The 26,166-nt window shown below is 37.7% G+C and overlaps 1 protein-coding gene across 1 annotated transcript in view; it reads left to right on the forward strand.

Moving 5' to 3' along the window:
- Positions 1-26,166, forward strand: part of scn5lab (sodium channel, voltage gated, type V-like, alpha b) — a 219,226-nt gene that overhangs the window by 32,602 nt on the left and 160,458 nt on the right. Inside the window, exons 2-3 of the mRNA XM_067435448.1 lie at positions 7,469-7,776; positions 18,744-18,861. Coding sequence (XP_067291549.1) covers positions 7,510-7,776; positions 18,744-18,861 — 385 coding nt within the window. The 5' untranslated portion in view covers positions 7,469-7,509. The remainder of the gene's footprint in view (positions 1-7,468; positions 7,777-18,743; positions 18,862-26,166) is intronic.

Below are 26,166 nucleotides of genomic sequence, written 5' to 3' on the forward strand. Positions count from 1 at the left end.
TCACCCTGAATGATTCTTGATGGGAATGATAATGGTTTCTTACTGGTCCAAAGAGTTCACACTCAAGTCTCTACATTCTGAGCTCATTCCAGCTGTTGTTCTGTACATGATTCACAACAACTAAACTAAACTAAACAAGCTGTTCCTTGTCTTGACAAATCTTGCTTTGCATTTTTGCATAGTTTATTGTAAGAAGCATAAAAACAAAGTCCTACCCATCAGGGTTATTGTTGTTAACTAACCCTGAAACATTAATGTAACACATTAAAATCATATTCCATTGGGTTGATGTAAGTTCATTTATCATCTTACACCAGCAATGCATATGTTACAGTAGTTATTAATCTGGGTTAAGGTTAGTTCATGTCAGCTCAGGTCCATTAAATATTATTAACAGAAATTAACATGAACTAAGATTAATAAATGCTTCAGATGTATTTTTCATTGTTTGATCATGTTAACTAATGTAAAAAAAAAAAAAAAGCTTTCATCTAAAATGTTACCATAAAAAAAAAATATATATATATATATATATATATATATATATATATATATATATATATATATATATATGAATGAAATGATGGGATATAATTTAATTAGTCTAAATAGTTATTGTTATAATTATATATAAACTAATAAAAATGACAAAAGTTTATTACAAAATAGTAAATAAAAGAAATATTTTGTTTTTACTCAAATTAAAATTTAATGAAAGAAAAAAAAAAAACGAAAATTAAGGCAAAAACAAAAAATAGAATACAATTACCATCTAAATAGTAATATATAAAAATAAAAAATGACAAAAGGGCATAGCAAAAAAAATAACAATAATTAATAAAAAAACTGAAAGAGGATTAAAGCTTTAACTGAAATTAAAAATTATTTACACCTAAATAATTATATTTGAATATAGTAAAAAAAATTATAAAAATAAAAATGGAAAAAGAGCATAATAAAATAACTGTAAACTAAAATTAATTAAATAAAACTGATCTAAAATAAAAATAAACAGAAAATAAAAGTGTATAACTGAATAAATAAAATAATTAATAAATTAACAGAAAATATAAAATAAAAGCTTATTCTAAATAAGAAAAAAATATATAAATAATTGTAAAATAGCACTGTGCATGCAAATATATCTACTGTGGTTCAGCGTAATCGCATGAATGTAATCGCATTAGCTCGCATTAATCGTAATTACAACGTAATTGCATTAGATTTCCTGTAGCTCAGCCAGTATAGCGTGGCGCTAGCAACGCCAAGGTCATTGGTTCGATTCCCAGGGAAAGCAAAAACTGACAAAACTGTAATATGTGTACCTTAAAGGTCCACTGAAGTGCCTTGAAACGCGACGCATTATTCAATGTGTTGACGCGATTTCCCCAACCGGCTCCTCCTCCAGTTTCTGCTGAAGCCGATACTGAAGTGACTTAAACTGCAGTTCCTCAACTGGTCACTAGAGCGGCTCCAGAAGGAGCAGAATCTCATTGAGCTCATGTTTAAATTCTCAACTTAACAGCAGAAAAAAACAAAAAAACATGTTTACAGCCAGGTACAAATTGTGGTTTTGGTCTATACGGCTAATTTTGACCTTCATGACGACTGTGAGGGGGTGAATTTTTTTATAACTCATTCGTTTACGTTATATAAAGACTTAAAGTTCTGCATAATTAAGGGCGTGGTTACCGGTGGATAGCCATTTATCTGCCGTCTATAGTCATTGCGTCACCTCAGCTCCGCGCACATCCCGCCTTTTTGCCCATTTTCTGTTATCCGGGAGTGGCACGCGATGACTCGCTCGCAAGATGGCAACGGCCAGCTCGACTCTACTTTAAGCTTCAGAACGGCTTATCTGAATCCTATGGGTGACGTCACGGACACTACGTTCATATTCATTTACAGTCTATGGATTTCCCCTGAAACGGCTCCAGCTGTTAGCAGCCCCTCCCCTTTTTTGAAACGGCCAATAGCGTTTCGTTAATAATACACAGTTTGACTAGAGCCTTTCTGTTTGGTAAAGCCAGTTTCCTCTCACCGTTTATCATCATAATCTCCCCCATATCGCTTTGAATTGCAGCATTCTGTGCAGAAATTAAATGGGTCCGATATGTTTTGATTTCTGCCCCGATTCACGCATATGATCCGCATCTCGTGTCTGCAGTCTAACTTTAGACCAGAGCCGTTGGTGTGTGTGTGTGTGTGTTCGTGTGTGTGTGTGTGTGTTCGTGTGTGTGTGTGTGTGTGTGTGTAACGTGAAAACAGACTTAATTCGCCTAAACTGAAAGCATATTTACACTGAACCGTTTCCTATCGCATATATAGTGTGCTATGTGCCTTATGTAGAAATTAGTAAATGTGTGAACTACTGACCGATTTCAGCCGCAGCTTCAGCAGTGTAGGGGGCGTGGCTTTAGATTTTAGAGAGCATCTGATTGGACAGAAGATTTGACGAGAAGGTGAAGTCTGCGATGATGTCATCAAAATCTGTAATTCGTTTAAACGGAAGTGGGAGACTGTAAGTTTTGAACGCTTAAATCTCCTAAATGCAAATTTTGTCATAGTTTTGGAACACACCAGCTTATTCTTAACTTTAAGGCTAACATAGTCATACTAAAAGCTAAAAAAACTTCAATTTTGATTTCAGTGGACCTTTGAAAATGCAATGTAAGTCACTTTGGATAAAAGCATCTGCCAAATGCATAAATGTAATCTTTTCCATCCTTTCTACCGCCGAATGCTCTAAAGCGTCATCGCTCGGCTCTACTAATAACCAGAGAGCCGACTGTTTACTCCAAACATCGGATTCAGATTTCGAGGAGCCACTTGTTGAAACTCTGTGCCATTGTTTTAGCTCAAACATAGCTGGAATTTTATTGTGCAGATGTTCCCATTGTGCTCCGGCTCCACACCGCGTGCCTGAACAGATGAGAAATGATCTCTCGTCCAATCATTAAATCACACGGAGGAACAGATGGCCCAATCTGCGTTCACACAAGAGCGTTTGAGCACACTTCCACTCTGGAGCACGCCTGATGTGGATAATGGTATCTTTTTATTTGCAGACACGTTTTGAGAGCCACAGCAGAGTAAATCGTAGTCGTGTCTGTTCTCAGACCAGCTGCTGAACGCTAGCAGTGTCAGGAGACGTCAGCGTCTGATGTTTCATCAAAATAATCATGATGACAAAAACTAGCAGTGAAAACTCCTATGCAGCAACAGAGAGCAACTGGACTTTTGTTTAGAATATTTATAAAAATAATATTTTGCATTCCTATCCTCTTTTTTTAAAAGCGGATATATTATGCCCCTTTTTACAAGATGCAATATAAATCTCTGGTGTCCTCAGAATGTGTGTGTGAAGTTTCAGCTCAAAATACCCCACGTATTATGGCACCCCTATTTGGGTGTGAGCAAATATGCGTCGTTTTTGTGTGTGTCCCTTTAAATGCAAATGAGCTGCTGCTCCCTGCCCCCCCCCTTTTTCAGAAGCTTCAGATACTCAGTCAACAATAGAGACAGAGTGTATTTAGGCCACGCCCACACCGGTGGGGGGGGGGATCCAACTGGCTTTGTATTGCGTGAAGCGGTCGCCTCGTCTTTTTTACCTAAAAAAACTGAACAATGTCTAAAAGCTGATATGTGACAAGGTGTACATTTACATTTAATCATTTAGCAGACGCTTTTATCCAAAGCGACTTACAAAAAAGGGTAGAGCAATAGAAGCAACGAAACAGACAAGGCCAACAACCTGTAAGAGCTGTAAGAAGTCTCAATTAATTAGCACAGTACACAATTTTTTTTTTATTTTTTATTTTTTTTATAGCCATCAACAATAAAAACTCACGTACGCAAAATACAGAACACGGGATTTTGATAGCGAAGATAACAACCCATTAGGACTAAGGCTGTTGCCCCAGCTGTTGTCGTTAATGCAGATTCAGTGGCCCAATGGGTTGGTTTTGTATTCTAGCTAAACGCGCAGCAATAGCCATCTACAACAAAAACTCACATACGCAAAATACAGAACACTGGATTCTGATAGTTATGATAACTAAGTAACATATACCCGCCTGAAGGCACAAATCCGGATGAGAGACGTAGATATGATCCAGGAGTGTGCACTTATTGGTCGTTGCTGTGGTGATCAGTAAGTGCTATTCTGTATTGGTCAGGTGCAATTGGAAGAGATGTGTCTTAAGAAGTTTTTTAAAAATGGCTACAGACTCGGCAGCACGAATTGAGATCGGCAGGTCATTCCACCAGGTGGGAACGGTCCAGGAAAATGTCCGTGAGAGCGATTTCATGCCTCTTTGGGATGGAACCACGAGGCGCCGCTCGCTCGCAGAACGCAAGCTTCTGGAGGGTGTGTAAGTCTGAACAAGTGAGTTTAGGTATATTGGTGCAGAGCCAGTGGTTGTTTTGTAGGCGAGAACTAGTGCCTTGAATTTGATGCGAGCAGCCATTGGCAACCAGTGCAGTCTGAGGAAGAGAGGCGTACAGGTGTACAGCAAACAAGCTAAAAAACACAGAATTAAAGCTACACTGTGTAACTTTTTTAGTCTATTCTTAGCTAAAAACACTCAGTTCTTTAAAAAATATATGTGCTCATTAATGTATATTTACTTCTTTCAAGTAATAAAGTATTCTCATAAGTTTATAATATGCCATTGAAAACACATACGGGTGAGGGGTTCGAATGCCGGTCGCCATGTTGCTCCTCCATCTTGAAAGTACAGTAGCCAAAGAGGGACATACCCGTAAATTCAAGCTTCGCCTTTCGCGTTTTAACACTCGATGGCACCGTGTCGAATGTGAAGAGGGGGATTGCCGTGTTAATCTTGGACTAAATCGGCCACCGAGTTAAAATGAAATCAGAATTGAGAGGAACAGAAACTAATGTTCACTGGATGGTCATATACCTTTACACCGCTAGATGGGGGAAAATATCACACAGTGTTGCTTTAAGTTTTTATAAGCTGTCGACCCTAAAAAACGAGCGTTTAAGGAGACAAAAGTGGACACGGGCAGTGAGACGTGAAGCTTCATCAGGAAGAATGGCTCAGTTTTGGGATCCTGACACTCAGTATGTCTCAGTATGTCTACGTGTGCAGTAAACATTTAGTCAAATATCCAAATGTCAGTTTTATATATTATATTTCCTGTCTCTGATTACTTTCTCCTCCAGTGGGCGTAGTTCTCACTGTAATATAACATGTCCCGCTCTGTCTCTAATGCATGTATACACTTTTGTGTCCTTAAACGTTCATTTTTTTGGGTCAGCAGCTTATAAACACTTCTGGGTTTTTGGTTCTGTGTTTTTGAGCTTGTTTTCTGCACACCTCGTCACATATCAGCTTTTAGACATTGTTCGTTTTTTTGTAATAAGTCCGAAATGATAAGGAGGCGCTTCACGCAATAGAAAGTCGATGGAGACGGTTTGTTTGTTTTCGCCCCCGGTGGGCGTGGCTTTCAGATTATGACGCGTGCCGCTCTGTCTCTATAGGTCAATCTAACTCCGCCAAAATGTCAGAAATAACCAGCCGTTGAGCAGCCGTACATGTTTGAGCCGGAGTCAGACACAGATGAGAGACTCATGAAGAGGACTCGAAATTAACTTTTTTACTTGGTTGCACTGGTGCTCCTAACGTTAAAATGTTAGGAGCACCAGCAAAATTTTAGGAGCACCAAAATGTTTATATTATATATTATATAATGTTTAAATGTGTGCATGTGTGTGTGTCATGTGCAAGTAGTCAATTAACAGAATAAAAAAAGTTGCTTGTCTGTAAAAAGTAGGATTTTAGTTTTTATAAATCTAAATATGAAGCAATATTCTCGCTAGTGTTCTAGCCTATTTAAATCTGCATATTTGTGATATTTACGCTGCAGGCACCCCCCCCCCAAACTTATTAAATGTATGCTTAATATTACATTTTATATTCTTAAATTTGATTAATAAATTCAGTGAGAATAATAAGAAGCTATAGGGCTGTTGCCAAAATAAAATGAAAAATTGCATTGCATTGAACAATATATTTTTTTTAAATGTATTTTGAATTAGAAAAATAAGAAATGTTGGAAAGAAAAAGTAATATTTTTATTCATCAAAGATCCATTAAATTGATCAGTAGAGACATTTATAAATGTTTCAAATAAATGCTGTTCTTTTGAACTTTCTATTTCTTTTGAACTTTCTATTCTTTAGAGAATCCTGAATAAATGAATAATGCATCACGGTTTCCACAAAAATATGAACTGCAAATCCTCATTTGAGAACAGACCAGAGCCTGGACCAGTTTAAAGCAGAACTGAAGACTTTTCTATTGAGAAAGACTTTTATGTGTTGATTGTTTTTATTATTCTACACTGTAAAAAATTATATGTTCAATAAGTTATGACAACATATGTTTTTACATTGTTTTAACTCATTGTTTTAATAAGTTAAGGAATGTTAAACTTTTGTTTTATTAGTTATACAAGATGTAACACTAATTTTTTAAAGTCAGTTTAACATAATTTAAGTTGAAATAACTTAAACATCCAAGTTGATTGTACTGCAAAAGTTCAACATTTGCCTTTTTTTACAGTGTATATTTTGACTTTTTGTTCGTTTTTGTTATTTTCCTTTTCCATCGTTGCACTTTTTATTCTTCGGAATAAAAAGTGTGTTATAAATAAAATCTATTATTATTATTATTATTATTATTATTATTATTATTATTATCATATGAGAATGATTACGTAGTGAAGGCTGGAGTAATGATGATAAATTCAGCTTTGATCACAGGAATAAATCACACTTCACTACACTGTAAAAAATTATTTAGAAAAAAGTGACCAGGTTGCCTTAAAATTTTGAGTTCGTTGAAATTACAATTTTGAGTTAATACAATTAAATTTTTTTAAGATTCAACCTTTATTAAAATATTATTAAAAGATTGTGTAAGCATATTGGGTAATTGTGTGTTTTATTTCTGATGACGCAGTGAAACATGCCAAATAGTGCTATTTTCATGATTTATCACATTTTTTATGTGGTTCAGATACAATAATATTTTGAGTTTCTATTATTAAACTAATTTCCTTCATTGTATCAACTCAAATTTTTCATTTCAATAAACTCAACATTTTAAGGCAACCAGGTTACTTACTTTTTTAAGTTAAACCGACAAAAACCAACCTTTTTTCTTTTTTTACAGTGTATATATTCACATAGAGAACAGATATATTAAATTGTAATATTCCACAATTTTACTGCATTTTTGATCAATTAAATAAAGCTTTGGCGAGCAGATGAGACTTTCAAAAACTTGTCATTCGGAGCAAACATTCTTGTTTCTCACCCAAAAAGACCAATGATCTGATCTGCTATCGACTTTAACTGGATACTATGAGAGAAAGTTGATACTTCAGTGAAATATAAGTGGGAATGAGCATTAATGCGCTCCTCTTTCCTCCGCAGCTGTGAAGTAAGCACTTGCACAGGAGGCTCAGGATGAGAAGATGGCAGCCATACTGTTTCCACCGGGTCCTGACAGTCTACACCGGTTCACTCGTGAGTCCCTGGCTGGAATCGAGCAGCGGATCGCTGAGGAAAAGGCCCGCAATGCCAAGGAGTACAAGGAGGACCTGGGCGACGTGGAGCCGCTTAAATCCAGGGCCGACCTGGAGGCCGGAAAACAGCTGCCGCGAATCTTTGGAGACATTCCGTCTGGACTGGTGGGCGTCCCTCTGGAGGACATCGATCCGTTTTACTTCCAGAACAAGAGAGTGAGTGTATCGGCTCCATAGCACACCTGTAGAATATCTGTTGAGGAGCAGATAAACATTAATGTTGATAATATCTTAATGCCTTATAGTCGCATTGAGCAGATTAGACCTGGACAATAATATAGTTATGTTTTGCACTGATACAACACTGCAAAAAATGTTTTTCTTACATACACTCTAAAAAATGCTGGGTTAAAAACAACCCAAGTTGGGTTGAAAATGTACCAACCCAACAATTGAGTTGTTTTAACCCAATGGTTGAGTTGTTATAACCCAGTGGTTGGGTTAAATGTTGCTTAAGACAACCCAATTGCTGGGTAAGAACAACTCAACCATTGGGTAAAAACAACCCAATTGTTGGGTCGGTGCATTTTCAACCCAACTTGGGTTGTTTTTAACCCAGCATTTTTTAGAGTGTAGTATTTTTGTCTTGTTTCTAGTCAAAATTTCAAAAAATTCTCTTGATTTGGGGAAAAATAACTCACAATTCTGAGAGTTTTTGCTTAAAATAAGATAATCTGCCAATGAGGTGACCAAAATAATCTTGTTTTAGGGTTGTTTTTCTCACCCCATTGGCAGATTATTTATCTTATGTTAAGCAAAAACTCTCTTCATTTTGAGTTATTTTTCCCCAAAACAAGACAATTACTTTTACTTGTCTAGTAAATACTTCTTGTTTTAAGAATTTTTAGATGTTTGGACTCGAAACAAGACAAAAATACTAAGTAAAAAAAACATGTTTTTGTTGTTGCAGTGAAACAGTTGAGATTTGCTATATATGTAGTATTCATCGCTGTATGTAATTGAATTTATTAATAGGATTAACCCCTTGAGATGTACTATCTCATTCCAAGGGGGTCCTAACATACACCAATCGAAACATAGTTACAAAAACATACAAAACACAATCAATCAACAACAAAATAAACAGCAAAAAAACTAACACAAATGTGAGTTTAATGTATGATGCAGGTACAGCTGTATATCCTTAATATGTAGAGCTGTGTGTTAATATCATAAGCCTAAATCCCAGGGGGTCAGGATCCACCCCATCTGAGGTGGGGGAAAAAAAAAACATAATTAAAAACCTCATTTTGTATTTTAAATAATATATACTTCAAATAATTGTGTATGTAGTAAAATAATACAAACGCAAACAGGGCCAAAAAAAAGTGTTTTAAGTTTAAAAAACATTTTGGGTCCCCCCTCTCTTGAGTGGTTTGGTCCACTGCACACCTCACCGACACACACACACACACACACACACACACACACACACACACACACACACACACACACACACACACACACACACACACACACACACACACACACACACACACACACACACACACACACACACACACACACACACACACACACACCTCACCCACACACGCATTGCACCCACACACACACCTTACCGACACACAAACCTCACCAACACACACCTCACCGACACACACACACACACACACACACACACACACACACACACACACACACACACACACACCTCACCCACACACGCATTGCACCCACACACAAACCTTACCGACACGCATCTCACCCACCCACACACCTCACCGACACACAAACCTCACCAACACACACCTCACCGACACACACACCTCACTGACACACGCACATCACGACACACACCTCACAGGCACACGCACCACACGACACACACCTCACCGACACACGCACCTCACGACACACACTTCACCGACACACGCACCACATGACACACACCTCACAGACATGCACACATCTGACCGATAATAATAATTCATTACGAAATTTAACGGAACTCCTGATCTCTACCATTGGTCTTCTGTACTCACTCCGACTAGCTCAGAAAAACACACAAGTTGAGAAAAATCGAGATGAATAAAAACACAACATGAAATACAACGCCTAGAATCCGTGTACTTTCTTCCCTGAGTGTAATATCTCCGGACCAGGACACTGATCTGATGACAGTCAGAATGACAGCTGACAGTGGGAAACATGAACACGACGGATGTATTCACCTCAGAGACGAAGGTACAAGGCTTGTGTTTCATTTTGCATCTTTCAGTCTTGATTTCTCACTTGTGTTTTTCTGTGTGAGTCGGAGTGAACTGCATTCGAGAACACAAAACCAATGGCCAAGCTGAAGAATTTTGTTAAATAATACATTAAAATATTTTTTGCCAATCTCAGAACACTTGGAATATACGTCACGTGTCACATTAGATCATTCTGTGAAACTTTTGCGTCTTTATAAAAAAAAACAGCTTGATGCTGGTCACTATCACTGTTTCTTTTTTTGACGAATAATTTTCATCAACAACCTTTTTTCACAGATGAAAATGGGACGATAACTAAATGAAAACTAGTGTTGGATGACAAAAACTATGACAATAAATCATAGGAGGAAACCATAGGGGGCAACCATAGGGGGAAACCATAGGAGGAAACAATAGGGTGAAACCATAGGGGGCAACCATAGGGGGAAACCATAGGAGGAAACAATAGGGTGAAACCATAGGGAGAAACCATAGGGAGAAACCATAGGGAGGAAACCATAGGGAGGAAACCATAGGGGGAAACCATAGGAGGAAACCATAGGGGGAAACCATAGGGGGAAACCATAGGAGGAAACCTTAGGGGGAAACCATAGGGGGAAACCATAGGGGGAAACCATAGGAGGAAACCATAGGGGGAAACCATAGGGGGAAACCATAGGAGGAACCATAGGGAGGAAACCATAGGGGGAAACCATAGGAGGAAACCATAGGGGGAAACCATAGGGGAAACCATAGGAGGAAACAATAGGATGAAACCATAGGAGGTAACCATAGGGGAAACCATAGGGGGAAACCATAGGAGGAAACCATAGGGAGAAACCATAGGAGGAAACCATAGGGGAAACCATAGGAGGAAACCATAGGGGGAAACCATAGGGAGGTAACCATAGGGGGAAACCATAGGAGGAAACCATAGGGGGAAACCATAGGGGAAACCATAGGAGGAAACAATAGGATGAAACCATAGGGAGAAACCATAGGAGGAAACCATAGGGAGAAACCATAGGGGGAAACCATAGGGGGAAACCATAGGAGGAAACCATAGGGAGAAACCATAGGAGGAAACCATAGGGGGAAACCATAGGGGGAAACCATAGGGGGAAACCATAGGGAGAAACCATAGGAGGAAACCATAGGGAGAAACCATAGGGGGAAACCATAGGAGGAAACCATAGGGGGAAACCATAGGGGGAAACCATAGGGGGAAACCATAGGAGGAAACAATAGGGTGAAACCATAGGGAGAAACCATAGGGAGGAAACCATAGGGAGGAAACCATAGGGGAAAACCATAGGAGGAAACCATAGGGGGAAACCATAGGAGGAAACCATAGGGGAAACCATAGGGGAAACCATAGGAGGAAACCATAGGGAGAAACCATAGGGAGGAAACCATAGGGGGAACCATAGGAGGAAACCATAGGGGGAAACCATAGGGGGAAACCATAGGGGAAACCATAGGAGGAAACCATAGGGTGAAACCATAGGGGGAAACCATAGGAGGTAACCATAGGAGGAAACCATAGGAGGAAACCATAGGAGGAAACCATAGGGGGAAACCATAGGGGGAAACCATAGGGGAAACCAGTGGAGGAAACCATAGGAGGTAACCATAGGAGGAAACCATAGGAGGAAACCATAGGAGGTAACCATAGGAGGAAACCATAGGAGGTAACCATAGGGAGGAAACCATAGGGGGAAACCATAGGAGGAAACCATAGCGTGAAACCATAGGAGGAAACCATAGGGGGAAACCATAGGGGGAAACCATAGGAGGAAACCATAGGGTGAAACCATAGGGGGAAACCATAGGAGGAAACCATAGGGTGAAACCATAGGGGAAACCATAGGAGGAAACCATAGGGGGAAACCATAGGGGGAAACCATAGGAGGTAACCATAGGAGGAAACCATAGGAGGAAACCATAGGAGGAAACCATAGGGGGAAACCATAGGGGGAAACCATAGGGGAAACCATAGGAGGAAACCATAGGAGGTAACCATAGGAGGAAACCATAGGAGGAAACCATAGGAGGTAACCATAGGAGGAAACCATAGGAGGACACCATAGGAGGTAACCATAGGGAGGAAACCATAGGGGGAAACCATAGGAGGAAACCATAGCGTGAAACCATAGGAGGAAACCATAGGAGGAAACCATAGGGGGAAACCATAGGGGGAAACCATAGGAGGAAACCATAGGGTGAAACCAAAGGGGGAAACCATAGGGGGAAACAATAGGAGGAAACCATAGGGTGAAACCATAGGAGGAAACCATAAGAGGTAACCATAGGAGGAAACCATAGGGGTAAACCATAGGAGGAAACCATAGGGAGGAAACCATAGGGGGAAACCATAGGAGGAAACCATAGGGTGAATCCATAGGAGGAAACCATAGGGGGAAACCATAGGGGGAAACCATAGGAGGAAACCATAGGAGGAAACCATAGGAGGAAACCATAGGGGGAAACCATAGGGGGAAACCATAGGAGGAAACCATAGGGGGAAACCATAGGGGGAAACCATAGGAGGAAACCATAGGAGGAAACCATAGGGGGGAAACCATAGGGGGAAACCATAGGAGGAAATCATAGGAGGAAACCATAGGGGGAAACCATAGGGGGAAACCATAGGAGGAAACCATAGGAGGAAACCATAGGGGGGAAACCATAGGAGGAAACCATAGGGGGAAACCATAGGAGGAAACCATAGGGGGAAACCATAGGAGGAAACCATAGGGAGGAAACCATAGGGGGAAACCATAGGAGGAAACCATAGGGGGAAACCATAGGAGGAAACCATAGAGGGAAACCATAGGGAGGAAACCATAGGGGGAAACCATAGGAGGAAACCATAGGGGGAAACCATAGGGAGAAACCATAGGAGGAAACCACAGGAGGAAACCATAGGAGGTAACCATAGGGAGGAAGCCATAGGGTGAAACCATAGGAGGAAACCATAGGGGGAAACCATAGGAGGAAACCATAGGGGGAAACCATAGGGGGAAACCATAGGAGGAAACCATAGGGAGAAAACCATAGGGAGAAGGGTTTAGTGAGTAACAAATTATTTAAAATAAAATAAAAATATAACATTTGAAAAAGCAGAAAAAAAGAATGACTTTTGACACCAAATGTACCTGTAACTATAGAATCACCCATAAGGCATTAGAACAACAGCAGTATTTCTAACCAGGAGCTTATCTTATCTTATTGAGCGTGGTGAGTTTCAGTAAAACAAAGTGATGTCCATCAGTAAAGGGCAGCTGATGTGTTTGCTACAGGAATAAAGACGGATGAATAGCGTGACTCAGTGAGCCGCCGTTAATGCGACCGCTGCTGCGCTGGCTTCTCTTGCACACGCTCTTGCCTTCACAAATCTCCATTTCTATGGATTTCAGCTGAAAGTTTTGACTCAAAACTCCTTTTAAACGGCATTTTCAGTGGGGAAATGTGCCCTGTTTAGACTTTTCTAAGCCGTTAAGAAAGATGAATTGACACTTAACAGAGCTCCTTCTGTTAGAGGCCCAAAAGTTTCGCCTCTCCCTCTGATATTTCTGCAAGCACACACTCATTTCCAGAGAAAAGAAATCATTATAAATAAGTTTTGTATTTCTTAAGCCCCATTCGCAGAGGATTAGTTGTGCATCCAGAGCACATGACCTTACATAACAGCCACATCTAGACGTCAATAATAATATAATAACTGTAACTAAAAGGTATATTGCCTGTCATATACATTTTTAACTGTCAGTGTGCAATCTGAACTTTTTCATTGCCATTTCCTCATTGTCAAGATCATGTTCTGGTTGGGTTTTGTTTTCATTGTATAGACGACATTAGTGTCATAATTCAGCTCAATTTGGTTCAGTGTCGAGTTTAATTTAGTTCAATTATAGGTTTAATGTTGCAAAGTAAAAAAAAAATCAACTCTACAGAAGACAATAATGTCATAATTCAGCTCAGTTTGATTCAAAGTTGATTCAGTTCAATAACATTGTAGATGTTGCAAAGTTAATTCAGCTTTAAAGCATCTCTACAGAAATCAATACAGTTGTAATTCAACGCCGTTCATTTCAATAACATTCTTGATGTCGCAAAGTTCATCAGTTGTGAAATAAATTCAGTTCAGCTGTAAAGCATCTCTACAGAAAAAACAGTCATAATTCAGGTCAATTCAGTTCCATGTGGTTTCAATGAATTTCTGATCAATAACTGTTGATGGTGCAAAGTTCATCAATTCATAGAAATTCAATTCAGCTTTAAAGTATCTGTACATAAGACAAAGGTGTTGTTATTCATCTCAGTTTAGTTCAATGTTGATTCATTTTATTCGCTCACTTAAATAATAGTCAACATTGCACATTTCCTCAATTATGAAACAAACGAAATTCAGCTGCACTCTACAGAAGACAATATTGTCGTAAATCAGCTCAATTTGGTTCAAAGTTGATTCAGTTCAAATGTTATTTCTCATCCCATTGAGTGCAGTTAAATCACAAAAATGACTCTTTCTAAATATGAATTAATTAATCATTTTAAACACCATTAGCAGGAAAATAACCGAGTTGATGTTGCTTAACTTAATTCAGGTTAAAACTTGTATCACTTCTTATCTGATAGTGTCAGTGCTGTTAAATTGCCAATATTATTAATAATTAATTCTTTTAAACCCTTAAAATCACAATCGGTACCTCTAGTGCACTATATTACAAGTCTTCTGAATTGATTTGATGAAATTTAGGTTGTTCACTTCAAACCTTGCTTCTGGCCTCAGGCCTCAAATCTCATTCAAAGCGTGGAGAATCTGCGAGATAACTCCTTTTGGGTTTTGAGCAACACGAGGGTGAGCAGATGATGACAGACCTTTCATTTTTGAGAGAACGATTGCTTGAATATAATTTCCCATTGTGCTTGATGCATTCGTTTACTTCTTAAGCGCAGTAAAGCATTGTTTAAAGGCACGGGTTGGATTTCCCTCTGCCCTCTTGTTGTGTTACTCTCCTAATCCGCTCATGTGGACCTGCAGTTGGCAGATGATATCCCAGAGGAAATGCGAGGAAAGTGGAAACAAACACAGGCGAAACTTGACCTAGATGTTACATAAGAATAGAGAACATAAGGGCAGAGAAAGCAAGCTATTTACAGAGGTTACAAAGGCCAGGAGCGCCGAGAAAGGCGCAACTGTAGGAAAGATGCCACGCGACCAAAGGGCTTCTCCGCCACAGTCGTAGCGCAAAAATATGCTGACCCTGATGCTGCCTGCCTGCAATTATTCTCTGCGCCGTGACTCCTCGCATTATTTATGCGATGGGGAGATGGAGTAAATCGAGCTCTGCGAGGGGGCCATGAATCCTCGGCAACCAAAAGGCATGTTTGTGCAGCGCAGGGAGAGAAAAGCTCAGCCGTGGCGACAGACGGGAGTCCCGCGAGAGCGCCGCTCCTCCCGCTGAGCCCTGTAGTAATGTATTTGCGTGTTGTGTGCACTCCCGAGTATTGCTTCCTGCTTTATCATTATAATTACTGTTTGTTTGAAAAATGCATTCATATACCCTTTCGGAAACAGTCGTTGGTAACCATCGTTTGAAATGAATCACTTCTTCAGAAAAGTAAATTCTGAAAAATGCATCGAGCATTAGAATGACTTCTGAAGGGTCATGTGACACTGAAGACCGGAGTAATGGTGCTGAAAATCACAGGAATAAATTACACTTTAATATATATTCACATAGAGGACAGCTGATTTAAATACTAATAATATTTCACATTTTTAATGTATTTTTGATTAAATAAATGTATAATTGGTGAGCAGAAAAGACTCTTAACTTAAAAAAAAATGCTGGGTTGGGCAGAATTCTTAGAAATGGGAAAATCACACTGTAAAAAATTATTTAGAAAAAAAGTTACCTGGTTGCCTTAAAATTTTGAGTTAATTGAAATTAAAAATTGTAGTTAATACAATGAAAATTTTTTGAGATTCAACAACCTTTATTAAAATATTATTAAAAGATTTTGTAAGCATATTGGGTAATTGTGTGTGTTTTATTTGTGATGACGCAGTGAAACACGCCAAATAGTGCTATTTTCATGATTTATCACATTTTTTATGTGGTTCAGATACAATAATATTTTGAGTTTCTATTTATTGAACAAATTTTCTTCATTGTATAAACTTAAATTTTTAATTTCAATAAACTCAAAATTTTAAGGCAACCAGGTTACTTACTTTTTAAAGTTAAACCAACAAAAACACGACTTATCCAATTTAAAGGTGCACTATGCAACTTTTCGTCCACTGGAGGGCGCCTATTCTAAACGGCTCGCAAGTACCGGGACTTTTATTATGACGGGATGGGACACAGTCGTGGGGCGCGCGCACTTCCGCTTGTTCCGGTCAGGTAAAAACAGCTATTTTTATCAAATCAGATACATTTAAGGGGCCAAGGGCTTCGGCCATCCGTCCGCTCTCTTCCCTGAACTGAAATGAAGTAGTGGGCTGTACTTTCCACACGATTGACATCAGGTTCAAGTACGCCCACAAGCTGTGCGAGTTATTCGTGTTTTGGAGGTTGGCTGGTGGTTATGTTGCCGGTATACCGCCTCCCATGGCCGAGACTGGTATTAGACACCTGTCGGGCCGGGGCTAGTAATGCTACTGCTAATTAAGGTTGATATCTCTGCAGCACTATAACTTGACATTTTTTAATGACATCGACGCCCTTATTTCTTCTCATTCTTTTGATGCGTGTAGGTCATTTTTTGGATATTTTTACCTACATTTTTACACATGGCACCTTTAAAATACTGAATAGATTCTATTGGACACCATCCAGGCTGCATAAGGTGGGTTTGGTTGATAACTCGGATTGCTGGAGGTGTCGGGACAAAAATGGTACACATGCTCTGGAGTTGCCCAAAAATTCAGGCTTTTTGGTCTTCCCTACATCTAGTCGTAGAGAAAATTGTCGACCAGAATATCCCGTTCACCCCTAGTTTGTTTATTTTGGGGGACTCCTCCGGATTAAGTGACCTGACCCCTCCACTCTCTAACTGTCCTTATGTTAGGCCGGAAAGTTCTGGTCAAAGAATGGAAAGCCCTCTCTGCACCTGCACTGAATTTGTGGCTCGTTTCTCTGGGTCAGCCAGCGGCCCTAGAGCCACTGTCCTACAGGCGCCTGCTTGATAAAGTGGAGGAGTATAACTTAAAATGGGGGAAGTATCATGCGTATATTTTGGGTGTTTAATGGCGTTCTGGCTCATAAACATAGCATTTAACTAGAATACATGATGGAAGGAAACGTTTTGATACAATTCTGTACCTACATATAGGAAAGTTTTTAAACTCAAGGACTCTATTTTGTTATTTATTCTATTTTGTTCTAGGTGTAGTGTTGTTGTTTTTTTTTGTGATGGTTTTGTGTGTGATTACATGTTTTGAAAACCAATAAACATGCTGGGTTAAAACAAACCCAAATTGGCTTGACAAGGGACAAACCCAGAAATTGGGTTGTTTGAACCCAGTGAATGGACCCATGCAAACAACCCAATTTCTGGGTTTGTCCAATTTCAACCCAACTTGGGTTGTTTTTAACCCAGCATTTTATTTATTTTTCTTAACAGTTTATTGGTTTTTCAAAACATGTAAACACACACACAAAAAATCACAAAAAAACAACAACACTACACCTAGAACAAAATAGATTAAATGAAGATGCAAAAATAAAAATGAAAACGATGCACAGAGTCCTTGAGTCTACAAACTTTCCTATATAGGTACAGAATTGTATCAAAAAGTTTCCTATAGTGTTTATGAAACATTTAAAAAGTCTTACTGACCCCGAACTTTTCAAAGCGTTTATAAAAGTAATCTAAAGTTTGTCCTCTGCAAATGTATAAAAAAATATTTACATATATATATATATATATGAAAAATCAAGGATGCATTAAATTGCTTCTGAAAAATGTACCAAATGCATGAGAATGATTTGTGAAGGATCAAGAGATACTACTACTATATATTCACACAGAGAACAGCTGATTTAAATACTAATAATATTTGACATTTTTACTATATTTTTGATCGAATAAATGCAGCTTTGGCAAGCAGGAGAGACTCAAAAAACGTAAGAACAAGGAGAACAAATGAAACAAAGAGACTCTGACCCCTAACTGTTATAAAAGTAATTAAAAGTTTTTTGTTCTCTGCAAATGTTTAAAAATATATAAAAAGCAGAGATGCACTAAATTGATGAAAAATTCAGAAACATTTATCAAATGCATTAGAAGTGTAATGCTGAAAAGAAGACTGGAGTAATGATGCTAGAAATCACTGGAATAAATTATATTTTACTATATATTAAGATAGAAAACAGCTGATTTACATTATACTAATATTTAACATTTTTACTGTATTTTTGCTCAAATAAATGCAGCTTTGGTGAGCAGGAGAGACTCTTTCAAAAGCAATAAAAACATTTTCACTGAACCTAAACTTTTCAAAGCTTTTATAAAAGTAATCGAAAGTTTTTTTTGTCCTCAGCAAATGTATAAAATATATATTCACATAGAAAACAGCTAATTTACATTCTAATAATATTTCAAATTTTTACTATTTTTAATAATATTTCAGACTTTCAAAACCATAAATCTTACTGACCCCAAACTTTGATCAAACTAGTGCTTTGGGTCCCCTGCACATGTTTAGTATAATGTGCATCATTTATGAAACAGGAGCTGATTTGTTTTGTGTGTGCGCTAATCCTTCACTAGACCATTTACGGTAATTCCTTGAGCTCATATTCCATAAATGTTTGAGGTTCATGTTTTGTTTGATATTAAATGTCAGTGCTGAGTTTTTTTTTTGCGCTAACTAACCTTTCTCCTCTTTCTCAACAGACTTTTATAGTACTGAACAAAGGGAAGGCCATCTTCCGGTTTAGTGCCACATCTGCACTCTATATTTTTAGCCCTTTTCATCCTGTTAGAAGAGCATCAATAAAGATTTTAGTACACTCATATCCTTTCTGCTGCCAATGGAGGTGACACGCTGAATTCTGGGAGTCTGCATTGATTGTGCATGAATGCGTTGGTATATAAGCGCTATCTGACAATGCAGTGTGAGGATTATAACAGGATTTATAAAGCTTTATTTTGCATTTTCAAAGTCTAGAGTTTAACCTTTCACCGAGACAGAATAGTGTATGAAATACAAAGATGATTTCATCTCAGGTGTTCCCTGTAGATAGCAATGAGATCAAATGGAGAGCAAATGGCCAAAGTCAGAGATGAACTCAAACATTTCTCCCAAAATAAGATTATTTGAGCAATGCAATCCACATAATTATATAAATCAGACTCTTTCTCCATATCCTAAACAGTTATAGATAACCATATCTCAAACTAAAAACATTAAAAACATTGTCAGTGCTTGCAATACAACAAATATACTATATACAAAAAATTCTGGGTAAAAAACAACCCAATGTTGGGTCAAATATGGACTAACCCAGCAATTGGGTTGTTTTAACCCAGCGGGTTGGGTTGTCTTAAGCAAATATTTAACCAAACCGCTGGATTAAAACAACCCAATCGCTGGGCTAGTCTATATTTGACCCAACATTGGGTTAAAACAACCCAGCATTTTGTAGAGAGTACCTTATATCAAATTATATAATTATATAAATATATTATAAATTATATAATATATTACATGTATAATAGTTGACTATTTAGTTTAACTTGATGTAGTAAAATAACTAAAATTAAAAACGGAATAAAACAAAAAAGACAAAACAACTAAATTGCTACATTTAAAAAAACTACAGTTATACTAAAATATTATATATATTAAAGTTAATATAAATGTTTTTTTACTTTTTTATTTCAGCTAGCATTTCTCACTTTATTTTAACTTGATGTAGTAAAATAATTAGAATTTAAATCAAATGAATAAAGCAAAAAACACAATTTAAAATATTAATAAAAACTACAGTGATGCTAAAATATTATATATGTATATATTATTATTATTAAAGTTAATATATATAAAACATATATTTTCAGCTACCATTTCTAAGTTTAATTAATGTAGAAAAATAACTAAAAATAAAATAATAAGTAAAAAAATGACAACAAAATCACATTTTAAAAAGTAAAATGAAAATAAAAAATAAAGAAATAAAAACGTATTCAAAATATTAATAAAAACTGAAATAGCTGTTCCAAAGTTCTGTGCGGCGCGACACAATAACAGCTAATTATAGTTGACGTTTTATGTTCAACCAATGAGAATCAATGGTGGGCGGAGCTACACAGCGGGCGGAGCTACGCAGTGGGTGGAGCTATGTAGTGGGTGGAGCTACACAGTCGGAGCTATGTAGTGGGTGGAGCTATGCAGCGGGCGGAGCTACGCAGTGGGCGGAGCCACACCGTGCATCGCTGCAGACCCAGAAAACAAACGATCAGTCGATGTGCTGCTGCTCGTCACATTATTATCATTGCACCTGATTTGAACAGTGTTACTAATAGACTCAAGTCTGTTTTTATTTCTCCGAAGACTTTTGAGAGAAACATCGGGGATTGACAACCATAAACAGTGCATTAGTGAAGAGCCGCTGGAACTTCTCGTCTCTGTCTGACATTCAAAGGCTATGTCACGTATGAGGGCTGGCTGAACAAAGCCAAGTTCAGATGGCTGTGTTTTCCCAAAGCGCTGTCCTGATAAAAATAGCCCTCAGCAGCCCGGCCCGAGGTGTTAAGAGATATGGGGCTCGTGGACACTTTGCTGTTGTGGAGTCGATAAGCAGGTGAAGTGGGTTGCGCTGAAGGTGTTTTGGGCTGGTCCACTGCACCTCACACCCCTTTTAGGGTTGGACAGGCCGCCCCATATCGGCCCGAGTGCGCCTCGTCTGATAGAAAGCTGATCGTACTTCACTGAAGGATTGCCTAAAGCTGGGCTTTTAATCGCTCAAAACGCAGACAACCTCCTGCTAAAGCTTAAAATAAGCAGCTGCTATGTACACTCTAAAAAATGATGGATTGAAAATGGACAAACCCGGCTATTAGGTTGCTTTAACCCAGCGGTTGGGTTAAATGTTTGCTTAATTAAAACAACCCAACTGCTGGGTTAAAACAACCTAATAGCCGGGTTTGTCCATTTTCAACCCAACTTGGGTTCTTTTTAACCCAGCATTTTTTAGAGCGTACATAGAAGCTGCTTATTTTTAATTTATAAAGACCCCATTATTACCGGGACTAATAATAAATGTGGCAAATATTATTTGGAAAATATTAAGTTTGTATTACACTTTCTTTCTTTCTTTCTTTCTTTCTTTCTTTCTTTCTTTCTTTCTTTCTTTCTTTCTTTCTTTCTTTCTTTCTTTCTTTCTTTCTTTCTTTCTTTCTTTCTATCTTTCTTTCTTTCTTTCTTTCTTTCTTTCTTTCTTTCTAATTTTACTTTTATTTATTTTATTCTAATTTTATTAATTTATTGAATAAATAATTAATTAATTATTATGCATGTATTTTTAGTATCCTCTTTCTTTCTTTATATATCTTTATTAATTTTAATCAATTTATTTGTTTAGTTTAATATAATTTTAATATTTATTTATTTATTTATTTATTCATTCATTCATTCATTCATTTTAATCTATTTTTTATTTTTTATATAATTATTTTATCATTTATGATTGATTGATTTAATTCTCATGTTTAATATTTATTTATTAATTAATATATTTATTTATTATTTTATTATTTTATTCAAATTTGTATTATTTAGTTATTTTTAATGAATATTTGTTTGCATATTGGTAAGCTGTTTTTTATGTTTATGGTTTTATTTTATTCTATTTTTATAATTTATTTGTTTATATATTTATTTAGTTTAATTGTATTATTTATTTATTTAAATTAATCAATAATTAATTTATCATTTTATAATTTATAATTTTAATCTTTTTATTTATTTATTTTAATTGTATTATTTATTTATGTATTTATTTTAATCTATTTATTCATTTTAATTGTATTATTTATAATCTATTATATTTATAATCTATTTTAAATCTATTTATTAATTAATTTGAATTCTATTATTTATTTATTTATTTATGTTAATCTATTTATTAATCTATTTTAATTCTATTATTTATTTATTTATTTTAATCTTAATTCAAATATTTATTTTAATCAAATTATTTATTTTGGTTAATTATATTATTTATTTATTGTAATCTATTTATTAATTTAGTTTAATTATAATATATTTATTTATTTATTTATTTATTTATTTATTTATTTATTTATTTTAATCTATGTATTTATTCAGTTGAATTCTATTATTTATTGATCTATTTTTCCTCCGTTTATTCCTCAGACCCTCATTGCGTCCCCGTTCGAAACCCTCTGTCCTGAAGTCTGACACACACACTCTAGTGTGAGTGTGTTGAAGGGCAGGCGGCACCTGTGTGATGCATTCGAGCGGTTTAATGCGTTCACTTTCAGGCGCCCACACAGACGGCACACATCCGTGCTAATAGCAGATTTCCCGGGAGAGCCGAAGCCAGGAAACATGTTTGATTAACCAGTGGCACAAGAGCTCATTCATGCGACGCAGACTCCGAGAGAGAGGGCCAAACGCAGCTGAAGTGATTGGGCTCATTAGAAAAATCTCAAAATCAGGCGGCGATCAAAAGCAGCCTATCAGAGAGCGAAACAGCCACAAAACAATCCTCGGATGGCCCGGAGACTCCGGAGGCTTTTCCCAGAGCTGACAGGCTGTTGTTATGTATCACTCTGATTGTTGGGAAGATGGAGAGATCAGCACTCCAGCTCATTTAGGATAACTAACAAACAGATGCGACTCAACAAGTTTCCAATTTGTCCGCTCACGTCGAAAGTGACGATCTCAGCCAATCAAGGGTTAGTTCACCCCAAAATGAAACTGATGTCATTAACTCCTCCCCCTAATGTCGCTCCACACCCGTAAGACCTCTGTTCATCTTCACACACAGTTTAAGATATTTTATATTTAGTCCGAGAGCGTATGCAAGTGTATGCACACTATACACACATGAATCAGTGATTCATGATTCAGATCGCCAATGTCACATGATTTCAGCAGTTTGACACGCGATCCGAATCATGAATCGATTCACTGATTCATAACCGTTTGAATCTTTGAGGATTGAACACAAACCCGGTAGAGAAGACAATGCTGAATAAAGTCATAGTTTTTGTTATTTTTGGACCCAAATGTATTTTGGATGCTTCAAGAGACTCTAATTAACCCACTGATGTCTCATATGGACTACTGTGATGATGTTTTTATTCCCTTTCTGGACATGGACAGTATAGTGTGCATACACTTGCATACGCTCTCGGACTAAATATAAAATATCTTAAACTGTGTGTGAAGATGAACGGAGGTCTTACGGGTGTGGAGCGACATTAGGGGGAGGAGTTTCACCGTCATTTTTGGGTGAATTAACCCTTTAATATACAGGATTTTTGACCAATGAGATTTCTCTGTGGGCGGAGCTACCTAGTTCAACAATGCAGAATAAAAACAAACAAACAATGTTTGTGGCTGGGAAGGAAGAAAAGCCATTGCTATTCATAATATAATTGCCAAATTAATGCACACGCCACATCTTAATATTCATATTCTGTGTTGTAAACGCATAATCTCAGTAAGTTTATGGGTTTGATGAGGCTGAGATGTGTCTTTGTTCACAATCCCCATCAAAAAGCAGCTGAGACTCAAGAGAATAATACATTTATAGGACTAAAGAAAGAAACTTTAACTTTTTAACCATAATTACACTCATTACTTTCCATTTAAAAGCCATCGAGTGAAAATTGTCCACAAGGCGAGACCGAGACGTTGTGTCAATCAATCCGTCACCATCAAAAGTGAAATTAGAAACGATCTGAAGGCCGTTCAGAACGACGCGCAGGTAAAAGTTCAAGGCGAGATGCTGGAAAGTTGTAGGCATAATTAGTGTGTGAATTACAAGAGACAAAAATAATACATTGTAGGCGTTCTTCATTAAAAGACTGTATTTACAGTCCCACGATTCGCTCGCTGAACTGTAATTTTCATCGTCATGCAGAAGCAAAAGTCATTTACTGTTATGAGCGTGTCGAATTTCACACCTCTGCATTAAAAACCTGTAATGACACCCTGTCATAAAAAATGTCCATCATTGTGATACAGGAGAAAGTTTGAATTCTCAATGATCCTTTACACATCATATCATGCTCAACTAATAAAATAATCACTTATGGACTTTAAATGGCAAAAATAATGCCCATCTAATATTATATTATTATATTCTTAAAGGGTTAATTCACCCAAAAATGTAAATGCTCTCATTAATTCCTCCTGTGGTTGGCCAGCCGTCAGACCTCCGTTCATCTTCAGACACAGATGAAGATATTAGTGTTGAAATCCGATGGCTCAGAAAGGCCTTCATTGACACCAATGTCATTTCCTCTCTCAAGACCCATAAAGGCACTAAAGACGTCGTTACAAAGCCCATCTCACTACAGCGGCTCCACAATCATTTCGTAAAGCTTTGGAGCGTTATGAATCAGTGAATCGAATCATGATTCGGATCGTGTCAAACTGCTGAAATCACCAAGGGGGTAATCTAGCACTCGGAAAGCGTTCCCCATAGGGGCGGCCATTGCTAACCAAGCCCTCACCTGCTGTTAGCATCCCATTGACTCCCATTCATTTTTGCGTCACTTTGACAGTGAATAACTTTACATCTGAGGCGTTTAAAGACTCCATTTTTCCAGTGTTTATTTCTAAAGAAACACGACAATGCATAAAAGGCTCTGTTACCTTGTATCTTACACTATCGCCCCGCAGAAGCTGTTTTTGTAAAAATAGGCTAACGATTGCGTCATAACCAACGCGACTCTGTCACACAGTTGAGAAATTACCGTATAGACCTGAGGAGACGCTCGCAGGCAATCTTTACTGTCTATGAGACAGTCGGGGGGACGTGGAGACATAAAGTCTGATAAAGTCAAGCGGGAAGAATGAGGAGTAGCCCATAGTGAGCCAAAAGCAACGGGAGAAAATATTTAAACAACATGATTCAGATTTGACTTTCCACAACTACTAGAAGACCTACAGCTGTCAGACAGGAGACTCACGTCACATCTACGTCCTCAAGCTCAGTCTGAGCCGGGGCAGTTCGCTCAGCCATCAGGAAGTGAGAGCTTCTAATTGGCCTCATTTTTCCGCCGTTGAAGTCAATGGGGTCGCTCTGTCCATTTCTTTTACTGTCTATGGAAATCACGTGGCCTTGTCAATCCGAATCATGAATCGATTCACTGATTCAACGGTTTGAATCTTTGTTTTGAAATCGGCCCATCACTATATAAGTCGTTATTTATTTTTTTTGCACACAAAACTATCCTCGCCTCTTCATAAATGATAGTGGAGCCGCTGTAGTGAGATGGGCTTTGTAACGACGTCTTTAGTGCCTTTATGGGTCTTGAGAGAGGAAATGACATTGGTGTCAATGAAGGCCTTTCTGAGCCATCGGATTTCAACACTAATATCTTCATCTGTGTGTGAAGATGAGCGGAGGTCTGACGGCTGGCCAACCACAGGAGGAATTAATGAGAGCATTTACATTTTTGGGTGAACTAACCCTTTAAGGCCCATTCACACCAAGAACGATAACTATAATGATGACTAGTGTCCACATCAGAGGGCAATAACATGTACTGTCACTTTAAATGCTTAAGCTCTGAAAGCATGATGGATTCTGATTGGCTGTCAATGTTTTTATCGTTCATCAAAGTGATTTGTTTCTCTGTGCGTTATCGTCACAGTTGGGATGTAGTCTCTATAACGATGGCTGCGTCCCAATTCGCCTACTTATGCTGAACTCTTTTTGTAAAGGAAAAGTACATACTTAGTTACGTGCATCCCATCACCATTTAAACTGCGCTGTCAATCACTGTTCAAATCCTCCACATTCAGTTTAATCTCCTATCTTATCGGAGAGAAATGTAGCCGCACGTTGATCTGCCATTCATGGGTCTTCTTTAATGCAGAGACTCTCCTCATGTGTTTAAAGGACAACTCCGGTGAGAAATGCCCCTAGGTGTAATTAACAGATGGTTAGCGAGTAGATCGTTCTCTGGGATGCGTTTTAAGGAAAATCAAATGTAAAGAGTTTTATCTCTAAACACAGATTTGCTTATAACGCTAGTCTATGGAGCAAAGGGTAAGTGAAATGAAATCGCTAGTTAATACCACTAACAAGGCTCAACATAGCCTCACACTAAC

Source organism: Pseudorasbora parva, chromosome 24 (genome assembly GCF_024679245.1).
Source record: "Pseudorasbora parva isolate DD20220531a chromosome 24, ASM2467924v1, whole genome shotgun sequence".
Lineage (NCBI taxonomy): Eukaryota > Metazoa > Chordata > Actinopteri > Cypriniformes > Gobionidae > Pseudorasbora > Pseudorasbora parva.